The following is a 12,349-nucleotide window of genomic DNA, read 5'->3' on the forward strand; positions in this document are numbered from 1 at the left end:
ATAATACTGTCCCTTATTCCTAAAAGTGAGGTGAGATATAAAAATGGGCACCTGGAATAAAAAAAATGGATGCAAACAATTCTAAACAGTTTGAAGGTCCGTTCTAGGATTCAAAGCTAACAAATCAAGCTTTCACTGAGTACACTGCAGCTGATTCAATATAAGGATGAAAAAACCCCACAACTAGACAAGAGTCAACAGAATGATGAATAGGATGGCAAAAAAAATACTAGCTGAGACTATTTTACATCACCTAATTTTTGGACTAGGAGAAAACAAGATTAAAAAATACTCCTCTCCTAAGTTTATGTGGAACATCAAGCTTATTTTTGTGAATGCTAAAAGCACGAACGAGTGAGGTAGTGATGTCATAAGAAAGAACCACACTGAAAAACACGAACTTGCATTTAAGAATAACCTTATTCCTCACCTGAGAGCCCATGTTACTTGTCTAAGGGGTAGAATAATATCAGGCTTGCTGCAATGAATGAAAGACCACAAAAGAAACCCTATTAGAGATGTTACCCTTTTTCATAGTAACAAAGCTGTAAATAATTTTCACAGGAATGCTTTCAGCTGTAGACATGGTTGAAGTCAATCCACTGCTTGGAGCTTCTCAAGAGGAAGTGAACGCAACTGCTAGTCTTGCAGTCGATGTGATAGCAACGTGCTTTGGGCAGACAAGGGAAGGAGCACACACTGCTTTTGATGAACTCCCAACACCCAGTTCTCCAGATGAATCTGACAGTGAAGAGCAAGTGAGGATTTAAGAACCTGAAGTGTCAGGTACATCGGACATTACAGAGCTCCGCTGAGGCACTTGAGTGAACAGATTGTCAACACTCGGCAAATACTGTTAACTTCTCAATTTTTAAATAAACTAGCTTTTCCACTGATTGGTGGCTACTTTATTACATACCAAGATTTATTTGTTTAGTTAAATATATACAAATCGAGACGATAAAATATTTATTACCTTCTTATTAATCTTACCAGTAGTTCAAGTCTGTCTCTGCATTTTCCTTTTACTTCCATTCTCTGTCTTTCTAGTGTCAGTACAGTTTCAGCTGAACATGCTGTCTCAGGAGACAGCTCAATCATCAGACAGTCAGAGGGAACAAACAGCTCATCTGGTTCCTCAGTGGTGAAAAAGTTCATCTGAGTCACAAAGATTCATCTGCTGCGGAAGAACTTGTAGTAGACCACACCTCCCAGGATGGCTAGTTCCAGGATGATGATAATTGACAGCAACAACTTATTAGTGGTTACTCTAGAGTTTAAAAAAAAAAAAAAAATAATATCCAAGATAGCTTCTTTTCCCCTTGGTTATGAAAGCAGATTCTAGATAATTTGGTCACCATTTTACCTTCCCTAAGTGTACTCCCTGTTTCAGCTATACCACACAAGGGCTACTGGAATAGCTCTTAACAAGCAGGAAAAGACAAAATCAGTAGTTTCCTACTCAGGTTTTCCTGGAAATTCTGCTTAAATCTTCTACTTCAACAGTAGCATTTCTGTTCCTCTTCCCCCACCCCACATAAGGCAGATCATTCTGCTCTATACATGCCTACTCATTCAATTAAGCACAGAGGAAAGCATCAGCTGAACTCCTGTACTAAAATCCACACTGTGGTGCTTTTACTTGGAACTACATAGCTGAAGTAAAACTGTAAAATCTCAAAATAATAATGTACTTCTAATGAAAATTACATGGCTATACCCATTGCTAAAGGAAATTACGATAAAGGAAAGAGTGTTAGGCTAGAAGGACCTACTGGAAATACACTCCATGAACAGGTTTATAAGGATAAGTAAACCATATAGTTAAGAAACCAAATACACATTTACTTTAGTCACCAAAACACAGTGTATGGTCAGGCTCAGAGCTTCTCATATGACAGTCTAGCTACTCTAGGACATTAATACGGGATAAATAGAGATCTGTCTGTGTCATCGGACATCTAAATCACTTAATGCTGCAGCGATGTATGGCACAGCTTTTTCCAACCTGAGTAACATGCTGTGTCTAAAGTTACCACCAGCAATCTGCTGTAACTTATGTCCTTCCACAATTTATCATGCAGGATGGTTAAAGACTGCATGTTACCCTAAATAAGCAGTACATGTTCAGCAGAGTTCAACTACCTGCACTCCATTAAATACGTAACCAGAGAGGAGAAAACACAAATTGGCTTTTGCCCATAGGCATGTTTACACATTCCCTAACAGTTTCAGCTGACACTCTATTTTTTTACCTGAAACCAGCAGGCAACAATGCTAGCTGCCAAGTGCTGTTCTACATCAGTCATGCCACTCACCTCCTGGACATAGAACGTAGAATCTTGCGACTCTTGCTCAAATTTTCACTTGTATTCACCAACTAAGAAGCAACAAAAGTTATTTGTCAGTTGAACAAGTATGCAGCAATTCTGTAAGATGTACTTGGAAGTAGCTGGTGTTGAAATGTTGTAATTAATAAAGGGACTGAGGCTATATTTTCTCAAAATTCAGAGACATCATTGTTCTCTACACACAGTACCAGCTGGAAGCGTTGTCTCCTTTCTAAGAAGGAAATAAGACTTCGATGTACACTTTCCCTTAGATAAAAAGATACGCAATTTAGGACCACTTTCCGCCCCTTTATTTAATCTACCAATACCAGAAGCTTGGTATTAGTTCTTTTTATTAAATTTCATTTCATTATACTTGTTGTTGACACCAGAAGAAAATGATACCTTCATGTTCTCCCCAGCGTATGTCTGGAACTGTTTGAAATGCTGTTCAATTTCTAGCCAAGAAAGAACCACATTGCACTGACAGGTCTAACTGACCCAGTGGATGTGAGCTCTGAACTGTTAACAGATGCTCCATTTCAGCTTCATAATGCTCAGAAATGAACTGTCAGGTACTTCTTGGTCAGCTATTATACAGCACATAATTGAGGGTATGGACAACTAAAAAAAGCTGTTGTCTCACAGAGTGAGGATTCATGACATATGGCCACTGGAGGTCTCCAGGTAAGATTTCATTACTCCAGTTCCAAACGTTCAAGGTCAGTGAAAGGTAACCCAGGTCACTTAACATCACAGATGCCTGCCTGCACAGTTCCTCTGTAGTTCAAGCTATTGCCCTCAGCTGCAAAACTGGCCCTGTAATACATTACTTTGCACTGAGATGGACTGGACAAAGCTGGGAAGAAAACTACCAAGTCCATTCAAAGCATACTAGATTTCCAATCTTTTCTATGAAAGATGAAGCAAGAAAAAAGTCTGTTTCTACTTGGAATGTGTGGTTAATGCTGTTCAGTGATACAATGCCTAAAAGGCTCACAATAAAAGTCACAGCTTCATGAACCATCTGTTGATAGACTGACACGCTTGAAGGACTGTAATACTTTCTACTAGAAAAAGAACAGACAAATACTATGCCTACAAATCTTAAGATAACATTTCCTTTCCTGCTCTCCAACCCAAATCTGGGCACAGGGCAAATAAAATTCTGACTGAAATAAATAAACTACTTAAATGAAAAAGCTATGGGCTTTGTTGCAATGAGTAGAGGTAACTACCAAGAAAAGGGGTATGCTTTTTGTTTTGGCTGAACGTGCTTACTTGCCAAATTCAGCATCCCCCTGCAAGTCACTAACCTAAAACCTTTACACTCAGGATCCCTTGTACACACAGAAAATCCTATCAGTTTGTTACTTTAAAACTTGAATTCTCCGTTTTGCCCGTGTAAAACGAATTAATACTTTTTAAAGCTTCTGCAGTAGAAGCAGAGCTTCTTGACCCAAGGATGAGAAACAGGCATCTTGTCTGACACTTTCTCCCTCCCTACAAATACTGGAAGGTTAGTAATTAAGTAATTAAGCTTCTACTAAATTTCCTTTCTTGAGAAAAACTTGCTAACTGCCTCCCAAATCTAAACCTGTGCTGGTAATCTAGTGGTGGGCAACTTCTTAGCATTTGTTTAAATCTCTCAATTTTTTCAGTAACGCTATTCTTTTTTAGCAGGTTCATAGGTCTAGTACCCAATCTTGCACAGACACAGCAGCAGACATTTGGCCGTCATGCTTTGGGCCCTTCTACATTAGGAGCACAGCACAGAAACATGGCAGCCTGGATGTGGTCTGTGGAAACATCGATTGCTGTGTCTAGGGAGGTCTCTGAGAGTAGTTACTGGCATACAGTTCCCACTAAGCTAATACCAGGTTGTTTCAATACAATGCCCACAGTTTCTCTGCTTACTCTGCTCTTGGTGCGTTCCAATTGCTCCCGCTGCTCCCCAAGTTCTTCAATTATATCGGTGCCAATCTGATCTGTTTCAGCAGCAATTCGGTGCGACCGCTCAATGCTCTGGCTGGCTCGGTTCAGGCTGTCTGTTCCCTGGAGAAGCAGCACCCTCTGTGACTGCAGATTAGTCTGAAAAATAATGTATGCTTAACTATTAAGCACAAAGACAGGGGTATTAGGCTTCTGACATATTAAAAAGTTAGGACATGACTCCACAGACCATCCATTTGTATTAGCTGTACATGCTGCTTATGTTAATTGATATAGCTTAGTTAATTTTGAAAGAGTTCTTGTTCACATTGTAAGGTTACAGCTAAATCTGGTTAAACCTTAAAAAAGAACACACAGCTAAGAGTTAAAACAGTTACAAAAAGCTGTCTTTGTAACAATTTACTTTTCCTTCAAAGACTATTTACATGAAAATAGTATTTTTGCTTTCCAGATGCTAACTTTTCCTTCCATTCCGAGCTAAATTCAGTCTTATTTGTGACTCCACAACTGGTTGTCAGGAAAATCATTGAGAGTTTCAGTCAAAAGGATTAGGAACAAACAGCACTATTGGACTGCTAAGTAACAAAGATCCTCTTTTCATGTCAGTAGATTCGGCTAGAGGATAAGTAGATTCGGCTAGAGGATAAAAATGTTTGCTGATCTTGGGGTCAAAAGTAGCTCAAAATAAAGTATTTTCTCAGGCTTCAGAAAGTCTAATCTACTACCCTGCTCTCAGGTTTTAGAGGAACCAATCAAAAGGAATCAAATGCAAAAATTTACAAAGCTACTGCAGAACAAGACACTAAGGAAAGAGCCTCTCTCAAACCTGCCTTATCTAAGGCAGACAAACCAAAAGGCCACCTCCGTGAACTTCCTGTACAGACGACAGCATTTTGAAGATAAGCAGATTCAGTCTCATTAGCTCAGCTGTATCTAAGATTATCTGGTAAACAAAGACACTGGTGTATTTCTTGCACTGCAGCAGCACACCCATAGTGAATAAGTGCTAGAAGATGACTTACATTTTCTTGGAATTATTTACACTGAGATTGCTTAAGAGAATTCCACCAAGGTACCTATACAGAGCATGACTCTCACTCTTTGCTAGTTTTGGAGCCTAAAACTAGATCAGTTGGCCTTTCTTCTCAGTCAGTAGCATCACTTTTGTTTTCACTACTGCAGGAGCATGATTAAACAAAGCATTTCAGTACAGAATGTTGTGTAAGTTACTAACCGCATGGCCTTCAAGGAGTTCCATTTTGATTATACTCATATCTTTGTTTTAGAACAGAAAAGCTTTCCTTTTGAGTTCCAAGTGTTCCTTCTCCTCCCTGAGATATTCATGTTACATGCAGAGAGATGTTACATGTAACACAGGGAGTTACACAAGCACAGAGGCTAAGTGGATTAAAGTAGAAACACTGTAAACAGTAAATCGGGAATATTAAACAATCACAGCAACGTTAAACAAAATTTATATCTAATTCTCACACTCTGTTCATTTTCTGTGGAGAAGATTCCATATTTTATATCGCCTTGACTTCCAGGGCCCAATCCCAAATCTGTGCTTCTCATCTCTCTCTGGAATATGGAGAGGTCTCTCCTGTACGCTCGGATTTTGCTCATCATTTGGTTGCGGAAAGTCAGGGGAGCATACTTCAGTTCTTCCTCCATTTCCCGCAGCTTTAATGAATGAAAGAAAATGTATTTATTTTTTGAAGCACCAAATCTATTCTCATCAGCAGCTATATTCAAAACTCACCCCCAGATGAAGGGATTTGTAAGTTTTTATGTGATTGGGCAAGGGGGATTAACCCCAAAACCTATACACCTCATCTAGTATCATGTATACCATTCTGCAAATGCTGTTCAACCTCCATGGATTTTCAGATACACAACGCCTCAAAAAAAAGATTAGAAACAAAAATTAACTGCTAGGATTAAATGCTTGATTTATCCTGAAACGTCACTCTATAACTTCAGAATCTGCAGTTCTCAGTTTCACATAGTTTAAGCATTTATAGGATAGGTATCAGCTTCTCATAATATCTATGCAATAGAGATCTATTGCATAGGTAGGCATGCCACTAAATTCACACTCCGAATTATCCTGGCATGACAACTGGAGTTAGGATTTGTAAACACTGAGATTCTGGATGCATGAATTTTCACATCAGCTTATAGTGACAGTTGTTACAAATTTACAATGCTTAAAGCTGTCTGCCAATATGAGCTCTCTCACAATATGAGCTCTACATCTCATATATCACCTACACAGGTATCTGTCAATAAACCCCAGTAAGTCAGAAGAATAAAGCTTTGACTCAAACATCCTAACAAATGTCACATTAATATGAAAAGACAGCTTAAACCATAACATCTTGCTTAAAAAGATATTAAAAAGTCACACAGGGGGTTTTTGTGCTGTTCCACATCACCTGCTGTCCCGGAAGCCAATACAATAGAGGTTTCAAATATTCAAGGTTCCTAATATTTAACCGTCAGACTACTATAGAAAGATCAGATGGGTCAAAGAGCAACATGAAAAAAGACGCAGAGGGTCAGGGCAAAGCAGCAGCAGATTGTCTACAAGCCCTCTCTACAATCTCTAGCAATTTTAATTGCACCTCTGTCATTCTCCTTTGTTCAACAGTGGGAAGGCAATGGCCAAAGCGAGCACTCAAGAAAAAAAACCAAACAAACCCAACCCAACCACCTCCCACATGTAAGAGTATTTGTGTATATCTGTATGTGTGTGTACATATATACACCCACAAAAGCCTAGACAGACACAACTATCAGATCAATTAAAAATAAAGTATTAAAAAAAATATATCTGCTTGCCAGAACAGGATCCATAAAGAAAGGTAATATCCTTTTTAAGCAAATTTCAACCAGTCAGAAAGGCCAGAAGCCTAGACTTATGTTTACCGTTTCATTTGCTTCACGCTGTTTCTCATCATATTCTCGAATTAGTTTTTTCTTCTCCTCTGTGAAAGAAAAAGTAGCATGTCAGATATACTACACAGAGACAATAGAACTTCAACTCAATCCATTACAGACAAGGAAGCTGCCACAGATGGCTGATTACACAAATGCCACATCAAAATCTACCACAAACAGGAACAGCCTGTTCTTATGACAACTTTTCAAAAGGGGGTACAGGGAGACAGCAGAAACCACCCTTCCAAATGCTGGCCACTACCTGAGAGACAAAAGAACTCATTTTTCAAACCTGAAATATTTTTCTGACCTATTATCCTCCAGTCTCCACTGACAAAATTACGTGTTGATAAACACATAACATGAAAGAGGACATGCTGGTAAACAGCTCATAAATATTTATTTTTTTTTTTTGCATCCATTTGGCAAGATCACTGAAGGCTGAAACTATACTATTGATTTGAACAGAAAATCAGGTCAATCTACATCTTCCAAGTGAGCCCTGAAGTTCCTGGCAGACAGGGCGCTCTGCATTCTTGTGGTCCTAAAGTAACTAGGTAAACAGGGTAAGTATTCTATAGAGTACTCTAGATTAGGTGCCATCACATTATCACCTCAGGTTCATGGATTAATGCCCAAATGCTTTCCTCTTCTGGAATGACATCAGTTGTTTGAATCAGCCAATAAAGCTATGTATTTTAGTTGTTTGTGACAGTCATTTGCTAGGATCCCTGCATCTAGGGCTTTGGAGGCCAAAGAATGGGTTTCACCACTGTTATTCGATTTTTAAGCAAAACCGTAAGACATGTATTTTGCATATGTTAAGAAATTATCATACATCTCTAATACCCACAATCAGTGGAAGTATAATTCTGAAACTCCCCGTACCTCAATGGAGCCAAAATACATGTTTTATAAGCTTTTGCAAAAGCACTGAAGATGACCACAAGAGGACTCTTGTAGTGTGAATTAAACAAACTTCTGTCAGAAGCCTGATAAATATGCACTAGCCTAATTCACCTCTCTCAGGAGAGAATAACGCAGTCTTAAAATTTTAGCTAGTAAAAAATGCAGTCAGTCATCTTGGTAAAACTTCTCTAATGTGATTAAACTTAAAGACAACATTATGAAAGCATCATTGCAAAATGACAAAAAAAAAAGTCTAAAAAAATCAGACTTCATAATACTCTTTTGTAAATACGGTCCTCTGCAAAAGAAGCAGTTCTATTCCACTGAGTTCTCAACAGAGACTAGGAAAAAAAATGGAAGTGATCAAAATACATATATATATATATAGCGCCTCTCATGTACACAACATGCCTAAGCTGTAGGTTCTCCTTTTCAGTTAAAACTCATATTAAGCCCCCAAAACTGAACTGTTGAGAACTTAAGACAGAATCGAAAACCATCATCTAACAAGAAGCTATGCTCTCAAGCAGTACACAGAATTATTACAGACTAAGCTATATTATGACTGTTAATGCATTACACACTAGCGGGTATCAGGATATCAGCTGGTATCACACGTCAGTTTATTCAGGAGGAAATGCTGACTTACAGGGTTCCTAAACACACTCTCCTCAACTTCTTCTATAATTTACCGCCACACACATTTGTGCTGATGCAGTTATTTGCATAGCTGTGTTACAAGTGGACATGAACTGCAGCAAAACAGCCTTCAGAAGTCAGTATTTTCTTTCATACAGGTCATTTCTCTAATCTGATTTAAGTAACACCCTCTTAAAATAGCTGCTGTCTCAAACTGATCAAAACTTGGCTGACAAAGCAGCATTTTACCTTCTTTATGTCCCCCGAGTGGAGTAAGACATTGCACTGATGAACGAGCAGTTAAAGAAATACTAGTTTCCAAAAGTCAAGCAGCAATGGCTTGAGACTTTCTTGTCTATGGGTAATGTGGCTTGAAAGCATTATACTGGATCGGGCCTAACAGAAATCCCAGAATATATTGAGCAGTTTAATTCATATCACTCCAGATTAATGTGTGACTTATGCGACAATATTTTTAGTACAGTAATAGTAAAACGTAAAAAGCCACAGTAACATTATCCACATGCTCATCAACATTAAACTGATTTATTTCCAGTAAGAAAGATTCAGTTGAAAAGTACAGCTAACTGAATTAATTTAGAGGAAAGTATCTATATCTGAAACTGATCCAGGCTGTTTAAAATGCCTTCTTACAAATTTGGAATGAAAAATCTTGTTTTTAGAGGTACGAATTTGTTATCTTGTTTATACAGAGTAAAACAGCATTTTTAAACCTCTGTCCCTCAAAGATGTCCCAAGGACTACAGATTCTGTTGTTGCTCAAGTTTGGGAGTATGCCAATCATCTAAAAAAAGTATGCGAGGTATCTCTTATTGCCTCCTGAAATTTTCAGGATCAGATAACTCGAAAAATAAAGATACAACTCCCTTCCCCGCAAGTACAAGAATCAAACAAAGCACATTAGGAGAGTGGAACACCGCTACCAGATAAACCAATTCCTGACTTGACTTAAACTCTCTTAGAAATGCTTTCCAAAAATAATACCAGCATTTTTGCAGCAACAAATTTAAAGAACAGGAGAGTTACATAAAATTTTGTAGCATGTCTGAAAAATCAGTTTGCAATTACTTATAATCGATTGAAAAAAACCCCAACAAACGAAAACCTACAAGCATTGCAAAAATCACTGCCTGTAAATATGCCATTTAAGCCCATTGCTCAGAATTCATTGTCAAGAATTCATTGCTCAAGACCATCTGAGTTCCATGGAGACCTGACAAAGCTTTACCAAGAAACCAACCACTCTCCTTTCTACAAGGAAATAAGGATTTCCTACAAGAAAGGGTGTTTCTTCTTTTATGCTTTTTATTCTTGTCGACCTCTAGTGAAATTAACTCAGCTTTGAAAGTTGCCATATGCAGGTCTGAACATCTTTCTTGAACCAAACTTTCTGGAAACGCTGATGACAAGGACTGCAACCCTGAATTTTACTCATTATTAAATAGAAAGCCAGGTAAGAAACAGAACATTCAGCTTTTCATAGTCTGTGTTATCTAGTACAGGCTGGTATATTCTGCACAAACCATTTGTATGATTTTACACCTAGACACAGAAATTTGATAAATTCCGGGATAATTACCAGACCGCAGCAGAACGCGGCTGACAGCCCCAGCTCCTTCTGGTACAAAACCCAAGCTGAGGTTGGGTTCAACAATGTATCATGTTTCTCATATGAAAGAAGCATTTAATCTAAGAGATTCTGTGACATTGGTGAAACTGTCCTTGTCAGATCACTTCCCTTTCCAGTTCTCAGAATACTGCCAAGTATTAAGAACTGAATTAGAAGCACATTGCCAAGTCCTACAGAGAACTGTTCTGTCAGTGTTTTACCCACTGGTACGGTATAAAGAATACTCACAAAATTAGGTTTTGCTTCTACTATAACTTTGTATAACTTGATAGTTTTTTTGCTAGTCTAGGAGTAGGTAGTGTGCAAACCAGACTTTTAGAACAGTCATTTAAAATGCATATCTTCTCTAGTAAGTCTACAAACGGTTGTGGACAGTTGTGATAATGAGAAGTGCTTTTATTTCTGCTGATGAGATTTTAACCAAGAGTCAACAATGTCAAAACAAGCCAAAGCACTGCGATTTAGACAGTTCGCATAGAAACAGCATAAAATAGCATCCAAATAACAACTCCTCCTCAGAGGTGAGACTGAAGCGGAAAGCCCAGCACCGCAGCGCTTGGCTACGGAGCTGAAGTTTGCCAGACGAGAGCTGCTGCTCCGGAGGATGTAAAGTGACACACCAGCCTCGCTGCCTGCGTATCTGGGGGCCAGGCCTAACGCTCAAGAGCAAAGCTGCCAGAACATAGCGGCACCTGGAAAAGAACACGCAGCGACGCCAGACCGAGCCAAGCCGCCCGCCCCCTCCGAGAAGGCGCTACCGACAGGGATGCACTGAACGCCTGCCAGCGCCACGGCCGACCCCCTCCCCAGGCACAGGCTCTCCTAAAGGGCTTCTGCCCTGCCGGCTGTAAAATCAGGTTTATCTACGGCGGCACAGACGCCCAAACGGCGCTGCAGCGGCGCTAGGGCAAGCGCCGGCTACGCGAGGCCGCCGGCAGGGAAGCCCCGAGCGGCGGCCCAGCTGCCCCGGCGGGGCGGAGGGACAGCGGGCTCGGCCCCACCGACAAGCAGAGGCGGCTCAGGCCCCGCGCCCGGCGGAGCCCCGCGCCCCGTCCCGCCACCGCTGCGCCCTTCCCCGAGCAACCAGGGGCGGCCGCCGCCCGCCCCCGCCTCACCGGCCGCGCTGCCCCGCAGCCGCTCGGGGACGCTCCGCAGCTCTCCGTGCAGTCCCCGGAAGATTTCGTGCAGCCGCTCCAGGTGCTCCGAGGAGCCGGCGCCGCGGCCCGCCATGGCAGGGAGCCGCCTCCCGCCGCGCTCGGCGACAGCGACCGCCACCGCCTCCCCCGGCCCCCTCGGCTACGCGCCGCGCCGCGCCGCCGCTCCCCCGCCAGGCACTTCCGCCATCGGCGGCGGCCCGCGGCTCCCCCCGCGCCGCCGGGCGCCCGGCACGCCGCACCCCCGCCCCAAGCCCCCCCGCGGCGGCGGCAACGCGGGCAGCCCGGCGGGCCTAGCTCCCCCGGTAGAGCGCCGCCGCTCGCGTTGCGGCAGGGCTGACGGTGACCGGCGGCAAGGCGCGTCAGGCGCTGCCCGGGCTGCCGCGTAGGGGGGGCCTCACGGCGCGCACTGCCTGCTGGGAGCTGTAGTCTCCTGCCCCGCGCACGACCTCCGCGGGCGGGGGGTGCAGCGGGCGGCGCTGCGGGGCCGCGGTCCCGCGTTGCGGGCGCTCTCCGGTGCAGGCGGGGGCGAGCACGGCCGAGCCCGCCGCCGCGCGTGACCCAGCCCCCAGCCCGCGCCTCCGTGCGCAGGCACAGCATGTCACGTTTTGCCGGGGTTAACGTCACACGTTTTGCGGGGCGGTTATGAAAATTTATTCCGACTTTATTTCCAGGCAGCCGCCGGGCTTCCTCCGAGGAGGCTTCTCGACCGAGTCACTGGCAAGTGCCGTTCCAGCGGCAGTTCCGGGCTGTCCCGAGAGACGCAGCTC

The 12,349-nt window shown here is 42.3% G+C and overlaps 2 protein-coding genes across 2 annotated transcripts in view; one reads left to right on the top strand and one right to left on the bottom strand.

The window, feature by feature from the left end:
* Positions 1 to 896, top strand: part of ARG2 (arginase 2) — a 22,278-nt gene extending 21,382 nt beyond the window's left edge. Inside the window, exon 8 of the mRNA XM_055717108.1 lies at positions 565 to 896. Within this exon, the coding sequence (XP_055573083.1) occupies positions 565 to 770 (206 nt within the window). The 3' untranslated portion in view covers positions 771 to 896. The remainder of the gene's footprint in view (positions 1 to 564) is intronic.
* On the bottom strand, positions 886 to 12,221 carry VTI1B (vesicle transport through interaction with t-SNAREs 1B). The gene is made up of 6 exons (XM_055717111.1): positions 11,541 to 12,221; positions 7,215 to 7,273; positions 5,775 to 5,966; positions 4,248 to 4,421; positions 2,319 to 2,380; positions 886 to 1,270 (listed from the first exon to the last, which is right to left on the bottom strand). The coding sequence occupies exons 1-6, from the start codon at positions 11,653 to 11,655 to the stop codon at positions 1,174 to 1,176; spliced, it is 699 nt and encodes a 232-aa protein (XP_055573086.1). The 5' UTR covers positions 11,656 to 12,221; the 3' UTR covers positions 886 to 1,173.
* Positions 12,222 to 12,349: the final 128 nt, after the last annotated feature.

The sequence above is a fragment of the Falco cherrug genome, chromosome 7 (assembly GCF_023634085.1).
Source record: "Falco cherrug isolate bFalChe1 chromosome 7, bFalChe1.pri, whole genome shotgun sequence".
NCBI classification, from domain to species: domain Eukaryota; kingdom Metazoa; phylum Chordata; class Aves; order Falconiformes; family Falconidae; genus Falco; species Falco cherrug.